Source organism: Ornithodoros turicata, chromosome 4, assembly GCF_037126465.1.
Source record: "Ornithodoros turicata isolate Travis chromosome 4, ASM3712646v1, whole genome shotgun sequence".
NCBI lineage: Eukaryota > Metazoa > Arthropoda > Arachnida > Ixodida > Argasidae > Ornithodoros > Ornithodoros turicata.
The window spans coordinates 4,760,202-4,774,715 of NC_088204.1; the positions used below are offsets into that span (position 1 = coordinate 4,760,202).

A 14,514-nucleotide genomic window follows, 5' to 3' on the forward strand; every position below is an offset into this window, starting at 1 on the left:
TTGATAGTTAAATAAAATCAGCCTCGCTACAAGTAACTGTTAGTCCAATGTTCACGTCTGGCAACATTGTTTGGCGCAATATTTTTTTTTTATACAAGTTTTCAACTCGACATTTTCACATGGAATCTGAGAAAGTGAACGAAGTCATTGCGGAAAAGGCTGAACGTTTGACACGCCTGCCTTTGACGAGGGTCAAAGCGATCATGAAAATGGACCCTGAGTTGTGCATGGCCAGTCAAGAAGCCGTGTTCCTTGTAGCTAAATCAACAGTAGGTATACACAGGAGTGAGCAAGTGTTCCATGTGAATGGAGTGTCTGCTTTTATTTGAAGGAATTGTTTGTTTCTGCCTTGGCAAAAGAAGCCTATAAGTTCACTCAACAAGGAAAGAAGAAAACTATGCAGAAGAAAGACGTCGGTACGTTCTGATAATTTTTTAGCATAGCTCGTCTCGAAGCTAACATGATACCCATGCACTGTTTACAGAGTCATCTGTTGAAGCAGTTGACGCTTTTGCTTTTCTAGAAGGTTCGTGATATTGCCAATATTGCCTTGTACCATTTCCTGGTGGTCGTAAATTTAGCAAAAGGACAAGAAAAAGTAAGTGACGTTTATCTTTGCAGGAACGCTAGAATGATGCTGCCTGACCTCGGCAATGACGCCGTTTTAATCATCTGCAGTTGTACTATATTCTAAATTTTATCAATAAATGTTCATTTTTTAGACTTTCTTGTATGTCTTGTAAGTTGTTATTGTTCTAATTCCCTGCTGCCTAAATTTAAGTTTGTTCACCATCATTATGAAATTTGCAGAAATTTACTTTTCGCATTGTCGTCTGCTTCGTTATAGGGCGCCATTTCGACGAACGCTCTGCGTGAATGTTTGAGAGACTTTTATGTGTGCACTCTTCTATTAGCAAACTTAATGAAAGCTCAAGGAATGATACAACATCATGGTAGTGCTTATATTTCGGTTGTGAGGCGAAAGAATTGAGCCATTTAGGTTTTTCCATCAGCTAACGTTACAGCATGTCATATTCTGCGGGTAGTCTGCGAGTTCCAAAACGCGGTCGGTGTGCAACAGTTGCAACGACGACAACAACAACAACAGGGAGCCCAGCAGCAAGTGACACAAGCCATGAGGCTGCGGAAGATTCACCACAGGCATGTATGAAAGACAGATAGAATGGGACACGCTATAACATATGCCATGTTATAGGTAATCCTTAGCCTTGCTTGGACGCAGGGTTTCTTGGGAGCTGCTCATTATAGCAGCAGAACGTCTGAAGTAATATTGGTACCTGACCAACCAGATGTGCCACCAATGCACTCACTCCTGTTCCTTGGTGAGAACTTTTCACCCGTCCTGATAACCACTGGACTGACTCGCGGACACTTTAAATTTGCAGTACTCAACGACGTAAAGCCCACAGTAATCGTCGTAAGCGCAAGCGTGGATGAAGCGCTCACAGACTCAATCGCGGAATTTTGTGAGTGTTTTACAGTGACCCATTCCTGTGGTACCTTGGATTGTTTATCTTGTTTATTTCTTTGAACAGTGGCACCATGTGAGGAAGGTGCATCTAGTGTCCAGGATTTCAAAAGAGAAGTCGTACATGTACTACCTAACAAAGACTTCTGTAAGTTCCCTTCAACGTAACTGTTGTTTCGACTTCTAACTTGACAGCTTATTTATTTATTTATTTTAATAATAATAAATTTATTTTTCCCATACTATGTACAATTTCGAAATACAGCAGGCCCGTCTAAGCCGAAAGGCTTGTGACAATAGTTTAACAGACAACTTTAGTTGCCTTTTTCTAATATAAATAACAAAACAGTTTACTACCTCCATTATTATTAGTATACGATGCAAACAAGAACATTCGTTTACGTTTAAGTATGTATGTAACATCTACATGCATGTTTATGTACATCAACCTTTGGCATAGGGTTTGCACCTGTCCACCTGTGACTTCAAATACCCACACTTGCAATCAACGATAAAAGACCGATGCTTTGAGTTAGGCACAATTTCCAATACATTATCAGCAGTTGCAAGACTTTATCAACCTATCAGAAACCAGCGGAATCCTAAGCTATCAGTTTTATGCAAATCTCAAGAAAATATATTTTTTATTTTTAAATATTTATTGGTCGCAAAAAAAAAAAGAAAAAGTTCAACGATATTGTCGTTTCAGCCTATGAGGCCGGTCGTCACAGACTCCTCTATTTACGGCTGCCCGAAGTTCCGAAGAACCTGTCTGAGGAGACGCGTTTTGTTTACATGTCTTCTCTCGTCGACCTTAATGCCATTTCGATGGTGAGGAACGCCGCACTCTGCTGTACGTCTTTTGCGACACCTTTTTTTTTTTTTTTTTGTCTTTCGACAGGTGAGAGCAGCAGGTGGACTGCTGAACTTTCTAGACAAGTGGAATCGATCTCGCCTTCATAACATAGACGAAGATGACGCCATTGTCAAGCGAATAACGGCACGCAGTTTGTAAGTGGGGTCTCCGTAGTTGCAGAACGCACGACAGTAACATTCTTGTCTTATCTGGCGCGCCTGTTATCCTTGCTACTAGGAGCGACCGTGTCTGGATCTGTCAGACGACATTCAGGTAAATTCATCTTTCCACCAATAAATCTAAATTGGACCGGGGCAGAACGAAAATAGTGTCTCTGCTTTAATTTTCTATCAAAAACCAACACTGAATCATTAGTTTAATAAATACGAGCTTTTGCTTGGGGGACATTCATCATCGTACCTGATGAAGAGTGGTCTCCCATGCGTATTGTATTGTATTTATTGTATAAAATGTATTTATTGTATTCATTAAACTAAGGAATCTTCAGTGTTGGTTTTTTGATTGTGCTACATTTCATTTCGGACTTCAGACATCCCCTGTTTCACAGAGATTCTGTTATCTTTAATTTGTGTACTACAAAAGGTACTTATCTACAATTATCGTAGTTCACTTCTCGATCCATGCGTGTCCTGCCCTTTCAGTTCCTTGCAGATATTTAAGCAGGAATGGCATCCATCCGTGTACAAATTTGGTGTGGCTGGAAAGGAAGGGCTCAGCCTGTTTGGTAAGAAACTTTCGGGAAATTGTTCCTCAACCTTTTGCCCGTGAAGCAACTAACTAAAGCGTAAAACTTTAGGTATCTTCAATCACTGCAAGTCCAAAGTCGGTGAACGTGAGCTTCGGTACGTTGCGTTTTGTCACTACATTGCATGTTTTGCGTCGTACTCCCAGGTGCCCACAGTTGGTGTTGTGTATGAATGTGGTGTTGTACTACGGACGTACCTGTACAGGCAGCCCTCAATTTATAATTGGTAGAAATTTATCAGAAATCGTTTATAAATTGAGATTTTGAGTGAATTTAAGGGATGGAAGGTGTTATATTCAAAGGAGAAATTTATGGAACATTGTAAAAATTACATTTTTTGGAACCCTGGTACATAGTGGTTTGCCTTCAATCATCATAGAAACATGTTGGTTTGCTAGAAAAATAGTCTGTTCTTCAGAAATAGAGAGTATGTAATTGAGGAAGAAATACAAGGATAATGTCTCGTGCTATCCATAAAACCAGGGAATTGCTAAAAGCAAAGGTTTGTTAGTCGAGGGTTGAAGGTACCAGTGCTTGTTCGTCAGGAGGAGGTATAGTTCTCACTAGAGACGGGACGAATCGAGAATTTCACGAATATGAATCCGATGAAGGTTCTGCGAATCCACAAATCTTACAAATCTTTAGAACCCTTTCTTTAAAAAAAGAGTTTAAAAAGCCAAGGGAAAAAGCACTACTGAAAAGTGTTTTGAAGCAGAATTTGATATCTTTGTTTAATGAAAAACTAATTAAAAATAGTTCACTTTCAGGAGCAAACATGCCCATATACTTCTTAAATGTAATTTGTAATGTTAAATGTAATGTAACACGTTGTCCTTCGACTACAGGAAATACATAAACTCTTGAGTCTGAATTCTTTCCATGAACCTAAGAAATATTCAAAAGCAAAACCATGTTAGTTTTAAACTTGTAATGTCAGAGCTTTATGCTGTGGTTTTGGCACTCCCAGGGGCTCACCAGCCAATTATGCTTTCGGCCCTAGTTTTCACATGATCTTTATCTTTCGAGCACGCAGTTTTTTAGCGTCAGCTTTCAATACTATCAATACTTTCAATACCATCTGCTGTCCAATGACGTCAAACCTAAAGGCGAACTTCTCATTGCAGAAACATCTTTTGTCGTCCCACAACGGACCAGCAAGTGCTAGTCTCTCGCCATGATGCTATCGCCTACTTCTTGGCCCCGAGAAATCAGCCAGTGATAGAGACGTTACAGGAGTGCCTGGTCAACATCAAGGATGTGTTTGTACGTATGTTGTCTACCACCCTTGAACATCTGTACAGTCCAGTCCTCCAGACAAGGTGCTCTGAGGTCTGCATCGAGATTTGTTTAATCTCGAAGTTGCTCCAAGTCTTACCTCACGTGTCTTTCTATTTGATACTATATGTGGCTCATGAAAAAAAAAATTGAGCTGGTTCTCTTTTTCTGTGTGGGGCTTCGAGCCACAGTTTAGAAACTAAACTTTCCACTTATATTCTCAAAACAGTCCTCTGGCTTTTTCGTTTCCTGAACTTGCTAAGAGCCTCGCTTGAATGGGGTACGCACTCTCCACACTCTGTTCCACATATTTTTCTCACTAAGTATTTGTAAGTTGAGGCAAGCGACATCTTGCATATGAACACCAAATGATATCTTATTTCTGTAAGACAGGTTTCATCGAAACATTTCTGTCACATGGTTGCTCCATACCCCAAAGAACACTTGCGATCCTCAGGACGTCCTCAAAGTGTCCCATCGCGTCCTCATCCGTGATGGGATCACCGGAGGAGGTCCAGAGAATGTCATCATGGGATCTTGCTGTGATGGTCATTTACGTACGTCCTGCGATCGTCAACTGGAGGACATATACATGAGAACAACATTAGTTTAATGCTGCGTTGTGCATTTTAATGCCTGCGCCCGTGAATTAGTGTTCCGTCTTGTTTGTCATAACCAAATTCGACGGAACCTGCAGTGATGATGTATGAATTACAAAAATACTACAAACAGAAAATACGAACAAATACACGGGTACAAATAATGACTGAAAATCTTAACTTTCAGCACATACTGACCAACATGACCAAGGGAGCTACAAGTGCAGCAGAGTGGAAGACACTTCATAAGGTTATACATATTATTTTATACATATTTTAGGTTATACATATTTTGTTTTACATTGTTGCCGTCGTAATCCGAGGCACGTTTCCTCCAGCAGACTGCCGAAAGCGTTCTTGCCATCCACGGTATCTGCCAATCAAAATCTCCGCAAGCAACCGAGACTGGTGTTATCTGGAAGGTACCACGTTTATTTCTTATCCCAGCATTGGTCGATAAAAGTGTAGTACAGTCAAACTCCTTTATAACGAACTTCAGGAGACCGCGGAAAATCTTTGTTGTAAAGGTAACTTCGTTAAAACGGATGTTTCAAATGAAAAATGCCTTAGTCTTCTTTCAACTTGTTTCTGATCAAAACGCACCTCAGACATAATACCTAGAGTACACATGAAACCTTATCTCTGTTTTGACCTTTTTACCCCCTCGTTATTTCGGTATATATTAGTTCTAAAGGAATTCGTTATAAATGTCCGAAGTATTCATTGAATCCTATGGGCGCCTGACCGGGCCGCGAAAAACGTTCGTTATAACGGTCTTTTCGTTATAAAGGCGTTCGTTGTACAGGAGTTTGACTGTATTGAAGGGAAAACAGATTTCGAGTGGTGTAAGTTCTTAAAAAATACGGTACCCAAATTTTTACAGATAAGAGCCTTACCCGCAGAAGACATAGCTCGTGTCGCTGTGCTCATCAGCAGTATTGTAAGTTATGTCCCCTCTCTTTTCTTCTCTTGTTATTTTTTGCAGTCTCATTTTTTTTAAATTTTTAATTTCTCTTCCAAGGTGGACTTTGAGGCCTCTGAAGTTGAGCAACGTTTCGCTGTGAGACATGGCATCGATGAAGAGCTGGACGAGAGTAAGTTTATATCATTTTCATGATCAGGCCTCACGATCATACCTGTAAGGTAATTAATTACAAGTAACCCAATTTCTATAACTAATAGTATTCTCAGTATGTAATTCACTACTTCAATGATTACTTCCTAGTCGTATATTTCTAACTCTAACTTCTTGACTTGTGAAGAATTTCTAATGCATTTGGGGTTACTTTTGCAACTTTTTTTGCATGGGATTTGTGATTCAACTGCATCTTCACGATGTTCTCGATTTCTACTCATTCATGAACATTCATGACTATATCGTTACCACAAAGCGAGTATTTAAGAACATGTGAAAGTGGGGTCATGATCAAATAGCATGAGATGCGCAGGTGTCTCCATCTGAAGTCGAATCTGGAAAATTCTGAGATGTCACAACAACAGACATACAGAGTAACAAGGAAGTAAAGCAATGAGCAGAGCGATTCACAATGACTTCAAGGTTTTTACATAGCTCTCAACACTACATTGACAATGTGTGCCGGAAAACTGTTTCCACTCAGCAGCGGTGCTCGGAAGTATGTGTGTCGTTTAAGTACAGTCGTACTTCCCGTTTGCCCTTGAACACGGGCCCACTGCCTCCTATGTCAGGTCGTCTGCCTTTGACGTTCCAAAAAATTATTCGCAACTTATCTTCCTTTTCCACGTGTCATAGACGATTATTCATTACGACTGTTTCATGTGTTCTGTTTCATAATATTTTTCTAAATGGCCTCTTCCCGTTTGTCTTTTTTCTCTTTCTCTCTCTTTCTCGTGCAGAGATGCGCATCTATAATGGATTGCCGGACCTGCTGACTAAAGTAGCCTATGAGGAAGCCGACAGGGTTGGACTGGAAACGGACTGCCAAGTGGTGTACATACCGCAGGTTTTGTGCATCTCATTTCATCTCGGTTTTTTCACCTTCAGTTGAAAGGAACTCAAATATAGTACAGTCGACCCGCGTTTATCCGGACTTCATTTATCCGGATCCTGCGCTATCCGGACAAAAAAGCATGGGGACGGATTTCTCCCCATGTATTTCGCCCTCGTTTATCCGGACCTCAGCTTCCGGACTCGGACGAGAATTCCAGGGAACAGAAGTGACTAATACCCAACAATCGGCTTCAGTTATCCGGTCATTGTCCAGGAATGACACTTGGCCCACACCTAGTCAAGCGGGTCGAAAACCCTGGTCGTGGCCTCCTTTTTACTGACACAAAAACGGTGTTGCTGGGAAGAATTTTCTCCCTTTCCGACTTTGCACGTTACACAAACGTAATCCACTGAGCAGTCTGGTCATTTCAGACTTGAGAAGGTCCTCAACGAGGACCCGTCGCTGCAATCACAGATGACGACATCGTCAGTGTCGTCGCTTCCGATAGTGTTCAAAAAGAATCTGATGATGAAAGCGTGGATGCACCAGCTGTGACGGTAGAAAATGCGCGGGCGGCACTGAGAACAGCACTATTATTTTTTGAGCACCAGAACAATATTTCGCAAGTCAATGCCATTAGCAAAGGTTTGCAGGAACTGGATGCATGTATTAGAATGAAACAGATGACAATGGATAGTTTTCTGTGTAATGGTCAATAAAGATGTCCTTTTAGGATCACTCTGGATTTTCGTGTTTCACTTATCCGGTTCCCCCGCTATCCGGACATTTTCACAGGAAACGAAACCGTCCGGATAAACGCGGGTCGACTGTACTTAAAGGAACAGCGAAAGCACCCTGCATAACTATTTCGTTTTCTACTGTGGCACACTCTTTTGAAAGAACAATTATCGTAGCTGTCCTCTAACGTGAGAGAGGGATCTTTGATCTGCACGCTCTTCTGAAACTCTCAACTCCTTCGGGGAGCTGTAAGAGAATGAGTGAAGCTGACATAGCAAGTAGTGCCATGCCGTAGCTGACAAATCTCCAGTGGGAAACGGGATCATCGTGGCTGCTCACTACGCTGACGCTACGTCACTACGTCACACTGATCTGACTATGTCACGCCAGGAGATGGGGCCTCCAATGTCAGGCTGCACAGCTCGTGACTGGTTTTCGTAAATTCAATTAAAAAGCGAATTAAAATTTGCTTTTGAGCAGTGCTAATAGTCATTTCATCGCTCCTTTAGTGCATAAGGTCAGGTTTAAGGTTAGGTAAGTAGGTATAGCGGTTTCGGTTTTCGGTATTTAGTGAAAAGCAGCATCGATAAATGTAGACCACTACAATCTTCATGCGGTGGATGGAAATGATTTGTACACCGTTAATCTCCGGAATGAGTGCTTCAAGTCTCTGAATTAAGTAAGTAATTAATTAATTGTATTTAGTACTTATCATGTAGCACATGATAAGCAATTTGTAAGATGCAACCATGTCTGCAGCATTCTCGACTGCCTCTTACCGTTACAGTTAGAGACAAGTTACAAAATGCCTCAAAAGGGCTTAAGACAGCTTCCAAAATAGACAAAATAGCTGTTCAGAGCCTTTGGATGCCTCTGGAGGCCTCAAAAGGTTCAAGACATCTCATCGCTCCTTTAATGCATCCCTTACTATATCCAGATTGGTTACCTTGTCAACTTTCCTACTGATGACATGGTAGGACTGCACCTGCCTGATCTTCAGTTTCTAGTAGGTTACCTTTGTAGCTTTTTGTACGTGCCTTTGTCATGAGGTGATTACACGATTTTAAATCAAAATGATGTTTCTTTACAGTTTGAGAGTGATGGCAAGATGTTCTACAAGAGTCCTACTACGAGAGGTACTTCTGATTGTTTTAAATTCTTCCGAAGAGTTCTAACATTTTCGTGTTCCGACTCTATGCAGGACTCGACGCCATGTTGGGTGACACTCTGTGTGAAATTATGGGTGAGTGTGTCTCAGTCTCTTTTTTTATATTTTTAATTTGCTTAATTTATTTAATAATTTTATTTGCATAATTGCTTAATTGATTAATATAATATTAATATTGCTTAATTGCATAATTTAAATTTTAATCGCTTAATTTTTTGTACGCAATAGACAGAGAGACGGAGATCATGCAGAGCTTACAAGGCAGGGTTCTGGAAATAGCGGGGCTGCTCGTGGAAGCCGTTAGTGTGTGCGGTGAGCTAGATGCGTAAGTATCAAGTAGCATAGTAACACAGTACTAACAAGATCAGCAAACACAAACCGTTTGTTCTTGGCAGGTTATTATCATTAGTGCTCACAGCCAAGGAACACAACTACGTAAGACCAGCGATAACGTCCGAGCCAATCATCTGCATAGAAAATGGCAGGTATGAGCATTACTATCATTGCTATCTTGTCATTGCAGAATTGATTGTATTCGTATTAGAATTAATGCACAAGCTGTGCATTAAAGGGGTTGCGACACATTGTTCAAAGTTATGCCAAGTAAATGTGAAAACTGAAAAGCAATTATTTAAGCCAAGTAGAACAAAAAAAATATGTTTTTCTGTACTCTGGAGTGCAGCATGTACAATGTAATGAACCACATTTCAGCCTCTTTTAATTACATGAAGGGGATAAATATGCTATCATGCAATGCCATGGCTTCTGCGACACAAAGCAGGCGTGCTCATAAAGTCTGAGTCCATTAACTAGGCGCGAGCACCTCAATTATGCAATGAGGTACTTACACCTGCAGGTAACTTATACCTGCAGCTTAATGCTGCCGTAATGAGATGCTTATTACTTGAGTTGATTCGATCGATGAGGTACTTACATTGAGTAGATTTGATACATGAGGTACTTACACCTGCAGCTTAACGCTGCTGTAATGAGGTACTTATTTCTTGAATTGATTTGATCGATGAGGTACTTACATTGAGTACTTGCAGTGAGTACATTTGATACATGAGGTACTTACACCTGCAGCTTAATACTGCTGTAATGAGGTGCTTACACCTGCTATTGCTCTTTTGCAAAAAATAAGGCACCCACTAGTGGAAAATGCATCGACGAACTTCATACCAAACTCCTATGTGAGCGGAGGACGTTGTTCAAAGGTCAAAGTAATCACAGGCCCCAATTCGTGCGGCAAGAGCATCTACCTGAAGCAGGTCAGCAGATCCTAATTGATTAGTCGCGATATAGAAAAAAAAAAAAAATTTCTCCGCAGCACACACTTATGTGCACTTGTCGATTCTTTCTTAGGTCGCTCTCGTGGTGTACTTGGCTCACATCGGCAGCTATGTCCCTGCGAAAGCTGCGTGTGTTGGACCAGTGGATGCCATACTGAGCTGCATTCACGTGGAGGAATCTATTCTGCTCGGGCTGTCGTCATTTGCGATTCAGCTGAACCAGGTTGGTGTGTGTGCATTCGCACAAGCAACATTCTCCAGGGAATACTCTAGTGGGGGAATATTTGAGTGGAGGAATTAATGGAAAATTCAAGTAATATTTAGGGCCTGACTTTTTAGGGTTAAACCCGTATCCGCCCGATATTTACCCCCCGAACGAAATCTGTAAAATTTGTGTTTAACCCGAATCTACCCGAAAACATCCGGGTCGCGGGCACACTCGTAAGCATGCATTAAAATAAACTTTGATAACATTGCTAAACATGAGTTCCATGTTAAGACAAATTTTTATTAAACAAAAAAAAATCACCCGAATTCCTTACGACAGAATATGCCGTAACGGGATTTAACCCGAATACACCCGAATTTTCAATTTAAAAATATCACCCGATATTTACCCCCCGAATTTGGCCAAAAATAAAACCCGAAAAAGTCAGGCCCTAGTAATATTCTACCAAAACTGCTCTTGGAGTGGAAGTTCCTCCCCATCTTACATTAGGCATTCGCACGGCGCTGTAATATTAGGAGTGGCGCACTGCACACATAGCAGACGACCCTGGCGTCTGCTATGTATATGGTTAGAATAGCACAAAAAAAAACAGTGTTGAGTGCTGTCACTTATGTGGCAGCAGAGAGCCGTAACGGTTTGCGCCTCTTCCGCTGGAGTATTCTGGGGAATGTCACCTGTTAATACACATTGTGCTCTGTAGCATGCTTCGGGGTTACTTACAACTTCCTACTTCAGCATTTGTGAAGTATTCCAAGTTCATAGATACGTAACGTTTGATATAGAACGTACAATCATGTTGCAAACCTCTTTAGGGCACGAAGGTGCCAAGCTTCACAGAAACAACTGATAGAGGCACCTGTCAACAGCAGCCCTAACATATCTTTACGTGTATCTTGTAAGAAGCAGCAGCTTTCAAATCAAGAAATCTTGACTTCAGAAACAGCCGGTTTGAAGGTTTGCCAAAAAATTTGTTATGCAGCAAAAAAATACGCTTGCATCGCTGCTTCAGAATGCTTGAAATGCTTCGGAAAATCGTCACGGAAACGAGCCTGACCTGCCTAAAGTAGTGACAGAAAAGTGGTTCCTATACTCTCTACACACACTGTTAATACATATGCAGATGGCCCACGTCTTTCAAGAGAAAGGAGCCAACTCACTTGTAGTCGTCGACGAATTTGGAAAAGGAACAAGAGCGGTGAGTGCATAAATTGATCTACAGGGTGTTCAAATTGAAGCTTTCACGAGCGCTACGCAAACACAGCGATGACAGGAAACCGGATGATAACTTTACGCTGCTTGTGTGAGAAACAGGTGCTGCTAATTATGTAGCACCTGTTTCGTACTCAAGGAACAGAAAAAATGGCACCAGTTTTCTTTTGTTCGCATATTTATAAAGTGCTAGTGAAAGCTTAATTTTGAACACCCTGTATTTGTTACCAGGGGCGGATCTAGAGGTGTGGGGTCCGGATGTCCTGACCCCCTCCCAGGGGCGTATTTAAGGGTCTGTCGTGGGGGGGTCTTAAGGAAATTTCGTGCCTTGGATAGGGTTTTCACATAGGGAACACAGCCGTATGGGGGGTTGCCCCCCCCCCTTTTTACATTTGCCCCTGCCCTCTCATCACTTTCTGTCTTCGCATAGTGTTTAATTGACCCTAGACCGCTTGTCTACCATGCTGTCCGTGCCAGGACCCCCCCCCCCCCCCCTCAGAAAAATCCTGAAAAATCCGCCCCTGCTTGTTACACACGTTGCAAAATATTGTTATTTTATGGTTGGTACCCTGTTCTACCCCACTGTCAGTCACGGGGAGCGGGACTCCTAATCGGTACCATCGGAAAGTTCCTCAGTGAGCCACAATCCTGTCCACATGCTCTTTTCTCCACTCATTTCAACATGCTCCAAGATCACCTCCCCGTCTCACCACTCTTGTCTTATCAGGTCGGTATCTTTTTTTGGGAACAACAACATGATGTCCCATGAGCCCTCCTTCAAGCAATTTTTTCATACTTTTCTTCTTTTCTTTCAATGTGCAAAGCAGACATTTGAAACAGTCAAGTACAATGATGACCTGGTATACCTGTACAAGCTAAAGGATGGCATAGCGGAAAGCAGTTGTGCCAGCGTTGTCGGACGTTTGGCCAGTCTTCGTTCCGATGTCATCAGGAGACAGTTGGAGGTCAGTGTAGTAGAATAAAATACCCGCGTACTGACCGACACAGTATGCATACTTAGTATTGTCATCAGTCGTCTGTGCGTCTTAGCCCTGAGCATGGAGCTTGACAATATACTGTGTCTTAAAAGTTCACTTTTAATACTGTATGGTGCATTATTAGGGCCCTGTGCTGTCAGGTTTTATGTTTTTTGAAAATCGGCGGTAAAAATCAGGTTTTATTTCAGGATCCGTAAAATGGTAAAATCGGATATCGGGTGGAAAATAAAAAAATGAGCGCTTCTCGCATTTTAGATTGACATGAGATGCGAAACAGCCGTGCTGAATGCTTAGTTCTCTCCGGTGCCGGTATTGCATGGCGGCTGAACTGGTGCTTTGCAAAGTTTTGTTTTCGGGTTCTTTCGAGTTTTACCCTAAGTGATGATGATGATGCAAATCTGGGGGTAAAAACGAGTTTTACCGTAAAACACAGGGCCCTACGCATTATATGTGCTCATGGTAGCGTGGACTAGGACACAGAGCTGATAAGTGGCAGAATAGGCTTTTACTCGTGCAGAATAAGATAATTCGTACCGTGGTCAATATTGGTTATTGCGACTTCGTGAAAGCATATTTTAAAAAGTTTAATCTTGTAAGTGTGTTAAATCTATGTAACTATCGCTCAATATGTATGTACAAAAAATTCCCAAATTTTCTTATCTATTTACATTACAGGCAAATGATTTCCCTCGTAACGTTCGGCAAAAACAAAGATGGAAGCTTCCGCGTTTACGTAAAAATTACGGTCAACAGTCACTCTCATACAGTCTACCTTTTATCTTAAACAGATTCTTTGAACATGACATTGAAGTTGTGCCATCTCATTTTCTCGGGTTGCAGTCACCTCTGGAACTGTGATAATGTGTTTTATATGAGTGTCTATGATAACTGGGCATTGTTTCTTATTGTGCTAGTTTGAAGTCTAAACTTTGGGGATGGGAACTTGTCAAGCTGTCCTATAGCTTTTTTCATCTCCACATCCTAAGGATGAAATAAAATTGTATCGAATATTGAATCATTGTTTACAAGCAGGCAAACAGAGAGCATTGTAATTCCTAATGCCTAGATGGCTAGTTAAAGGGACTGTCACATCCGCAAGCCCATCTATGAAGCCGATACCACTATGTTCAGCAGCGGAAGACTATCTACCCAGTTCTAATTCTAATCTAAGCTACTTCTTCCGTCCGAAAGGTGCATAGATATTAAATAAACAAATTTTCAAGATCAGCGTTGCTTCCGCAGCTGCAGGAGCTCCGACGGTGTGGGGCGGCGCTCAGAGTAGGGAAGGAAAAAATCGAGCAACATTGGAATCAAGTCCTCAGGAAACTAGAACAGTTTGTCTGGATAACATTGTATAATAATGAATGTTGAAACACAGTGGGTTCTATCGGGACCTTTCCAGCCATCCATGAAAACAAAAACTCAAATCGAGTTGCTCCAGACTTTTTTTTATCTGCGAACATGAGGTAACCGTACCTATCTATCTTTTTTAGGTTTTAGAGAACATGAGGAGCAGGTCAGCATTTCTTAGGAGGAATCAGACCACCAGAGCGAACATTTCAGAAAGGTCAGTACCACTTTTACTGGTGTTCAGTGTTCTTTTTATACTATTAGAAGAAGAGAGAAAAATGAGCTACACGTATTTCTTTTAAAATGCAGCTGCAAGAGAGACACGTTGGAAATGCTTACGGAGATGGAAGATTTCACCGAGGCCTCCTGCACGACCTTCGTACAGAACGTGAGAGCCGCGTTGCTCATAAACTCACCTGCGAACGAGTGAGTTGCTCCCTGTAGTGTACTGTCTCAAACATTTCGTTTTACTAGCCTCTGAGATGTTGTGTAAAAAGCTTTTTGACGGTAAATGGATTTTGCGTCGTCGTTCTTTTTCATCCTTGTGTCTTGCACCTTCGTCGTTTATAAAAGCA

General features: G+C 41.5%; 2 protein-coding genes across 2 annotated transcripts; both read left to right on the forward strand.

Moving 5' to 3' along the window:
- The first annotated feature begins 50 nt into the window (after window positions 1-50).
- LOC135390775 (DNA polymerase epsilon subunit 4-like) lies at window positions 51-727 on the forward strand. The gene is made up of 4 exons (XM_064620659.1): window positions 51-269; window positions 332-416; window positions 485-526; window positions 622-727. The coding sequence occupies exons 1-4, from the start codon at window positions 120-122 to the stop codon at window positions 633-635; spliced, it is 291 nt and encodes a 96-aa protein (XP_064476729.1). The 5' UTR covers window positions 51-119; the 3' UTR covers window positions 636-727.
- Window positions 728-803: 76 nt separating this feature from the next.
- On the forward strand, window positions 804-14,466 carry LOC135390773 (mutS protein homolog 5-like). The gene is made up of 26 exons (XM_064620654.1): window positions 804-1,343; window positions 1,407-1,487; window positions 1,557-1,637; window positions 2,199-2,320; window positions 2,391-2,500; window positions 2,583-2,618; window positions 3,008-3,090; window positions 3,163-3,208; window positions 4,236-4,374; window positions 5,173-5,235; window positions 5,327-5,407; window positions 5,869-5,925; window positions 6,007-6,079; window positions 6,861-6,967; window positions 8,631-8,699; window positions 8,784-8,829; window positions 8,895-8,936; window positions 9,090-9,186; window positions 9,257-9,346; window positions 10,006-10,132; window positions 10,227-10,376; window positions 11,503-11,577; window positions 12,181-12,318; window positions 12,419-12,556; window positions 14,083-14,156; window positions 14,249-14,466. Exons 1-26 carry the CDS (start codon window positions 1,322-1,324, stop codon window positions 14,367-14,369), a joined length of 2,268 nt encoding a protein of 755 aa, XP_064476724.1. The 5' UTR covers window positions 804-1,321; the 3' UTR covers window positions 14,370-14,466.
- The last annotated feature ends 48 nt before the right edge of the window (window positions 14,467-14,514 follow it).

What these genes read in the sequence shown, in the direction of transcription:
- LOC135390775 (XM_064620659.1), top strand. Translation starts at nt 120, where the DNA reads ATGGAATCTGAGAAAGTGAACGAAGTCATTGCGGAAAAGGCTGAACGT. An exon ending in TCCTTGTAGCTAAATCAACA is followed by an intron (nt 270 to 331) that starts GTAGGTATACAC and finishes TTTTATTTGAAG; the next exon opens with GAATTGTTTGTTTCTGCCTT. An exon ending in TATGCAGAAGAAAGACGTCG is followed by an intron (nt 417 to 484) that starts GTACGTTCTGAT and finishes CACTGTTTACAG; the next exon opens with AGTCATCTGTTGAAGCAGTT.
- LOC135390773 (XM_064620654.1), top strand. Translation starts at nt 1,322, where the DNA reads ATGCACTCACTCCTGTTCCTTG. An exon ending in CGATGAAGAGCTGGACGAGA is followed by an intron (nt 6,080 to 6,860) that starts GTAAGTTTATAT and finishes TTTCTCGTGCAG; the next exon opens with AGATGCGCATCTATAATGGA. An exon ending in TTGGAAAAGGAACAAGAGCG is followed by an intron (nt 11,578 to 12,180) that starts GTGAGTGCATAA and finishes CCCCACTGTCAG; the next exon opens with TCACGGGGAGCGGGACTCCT.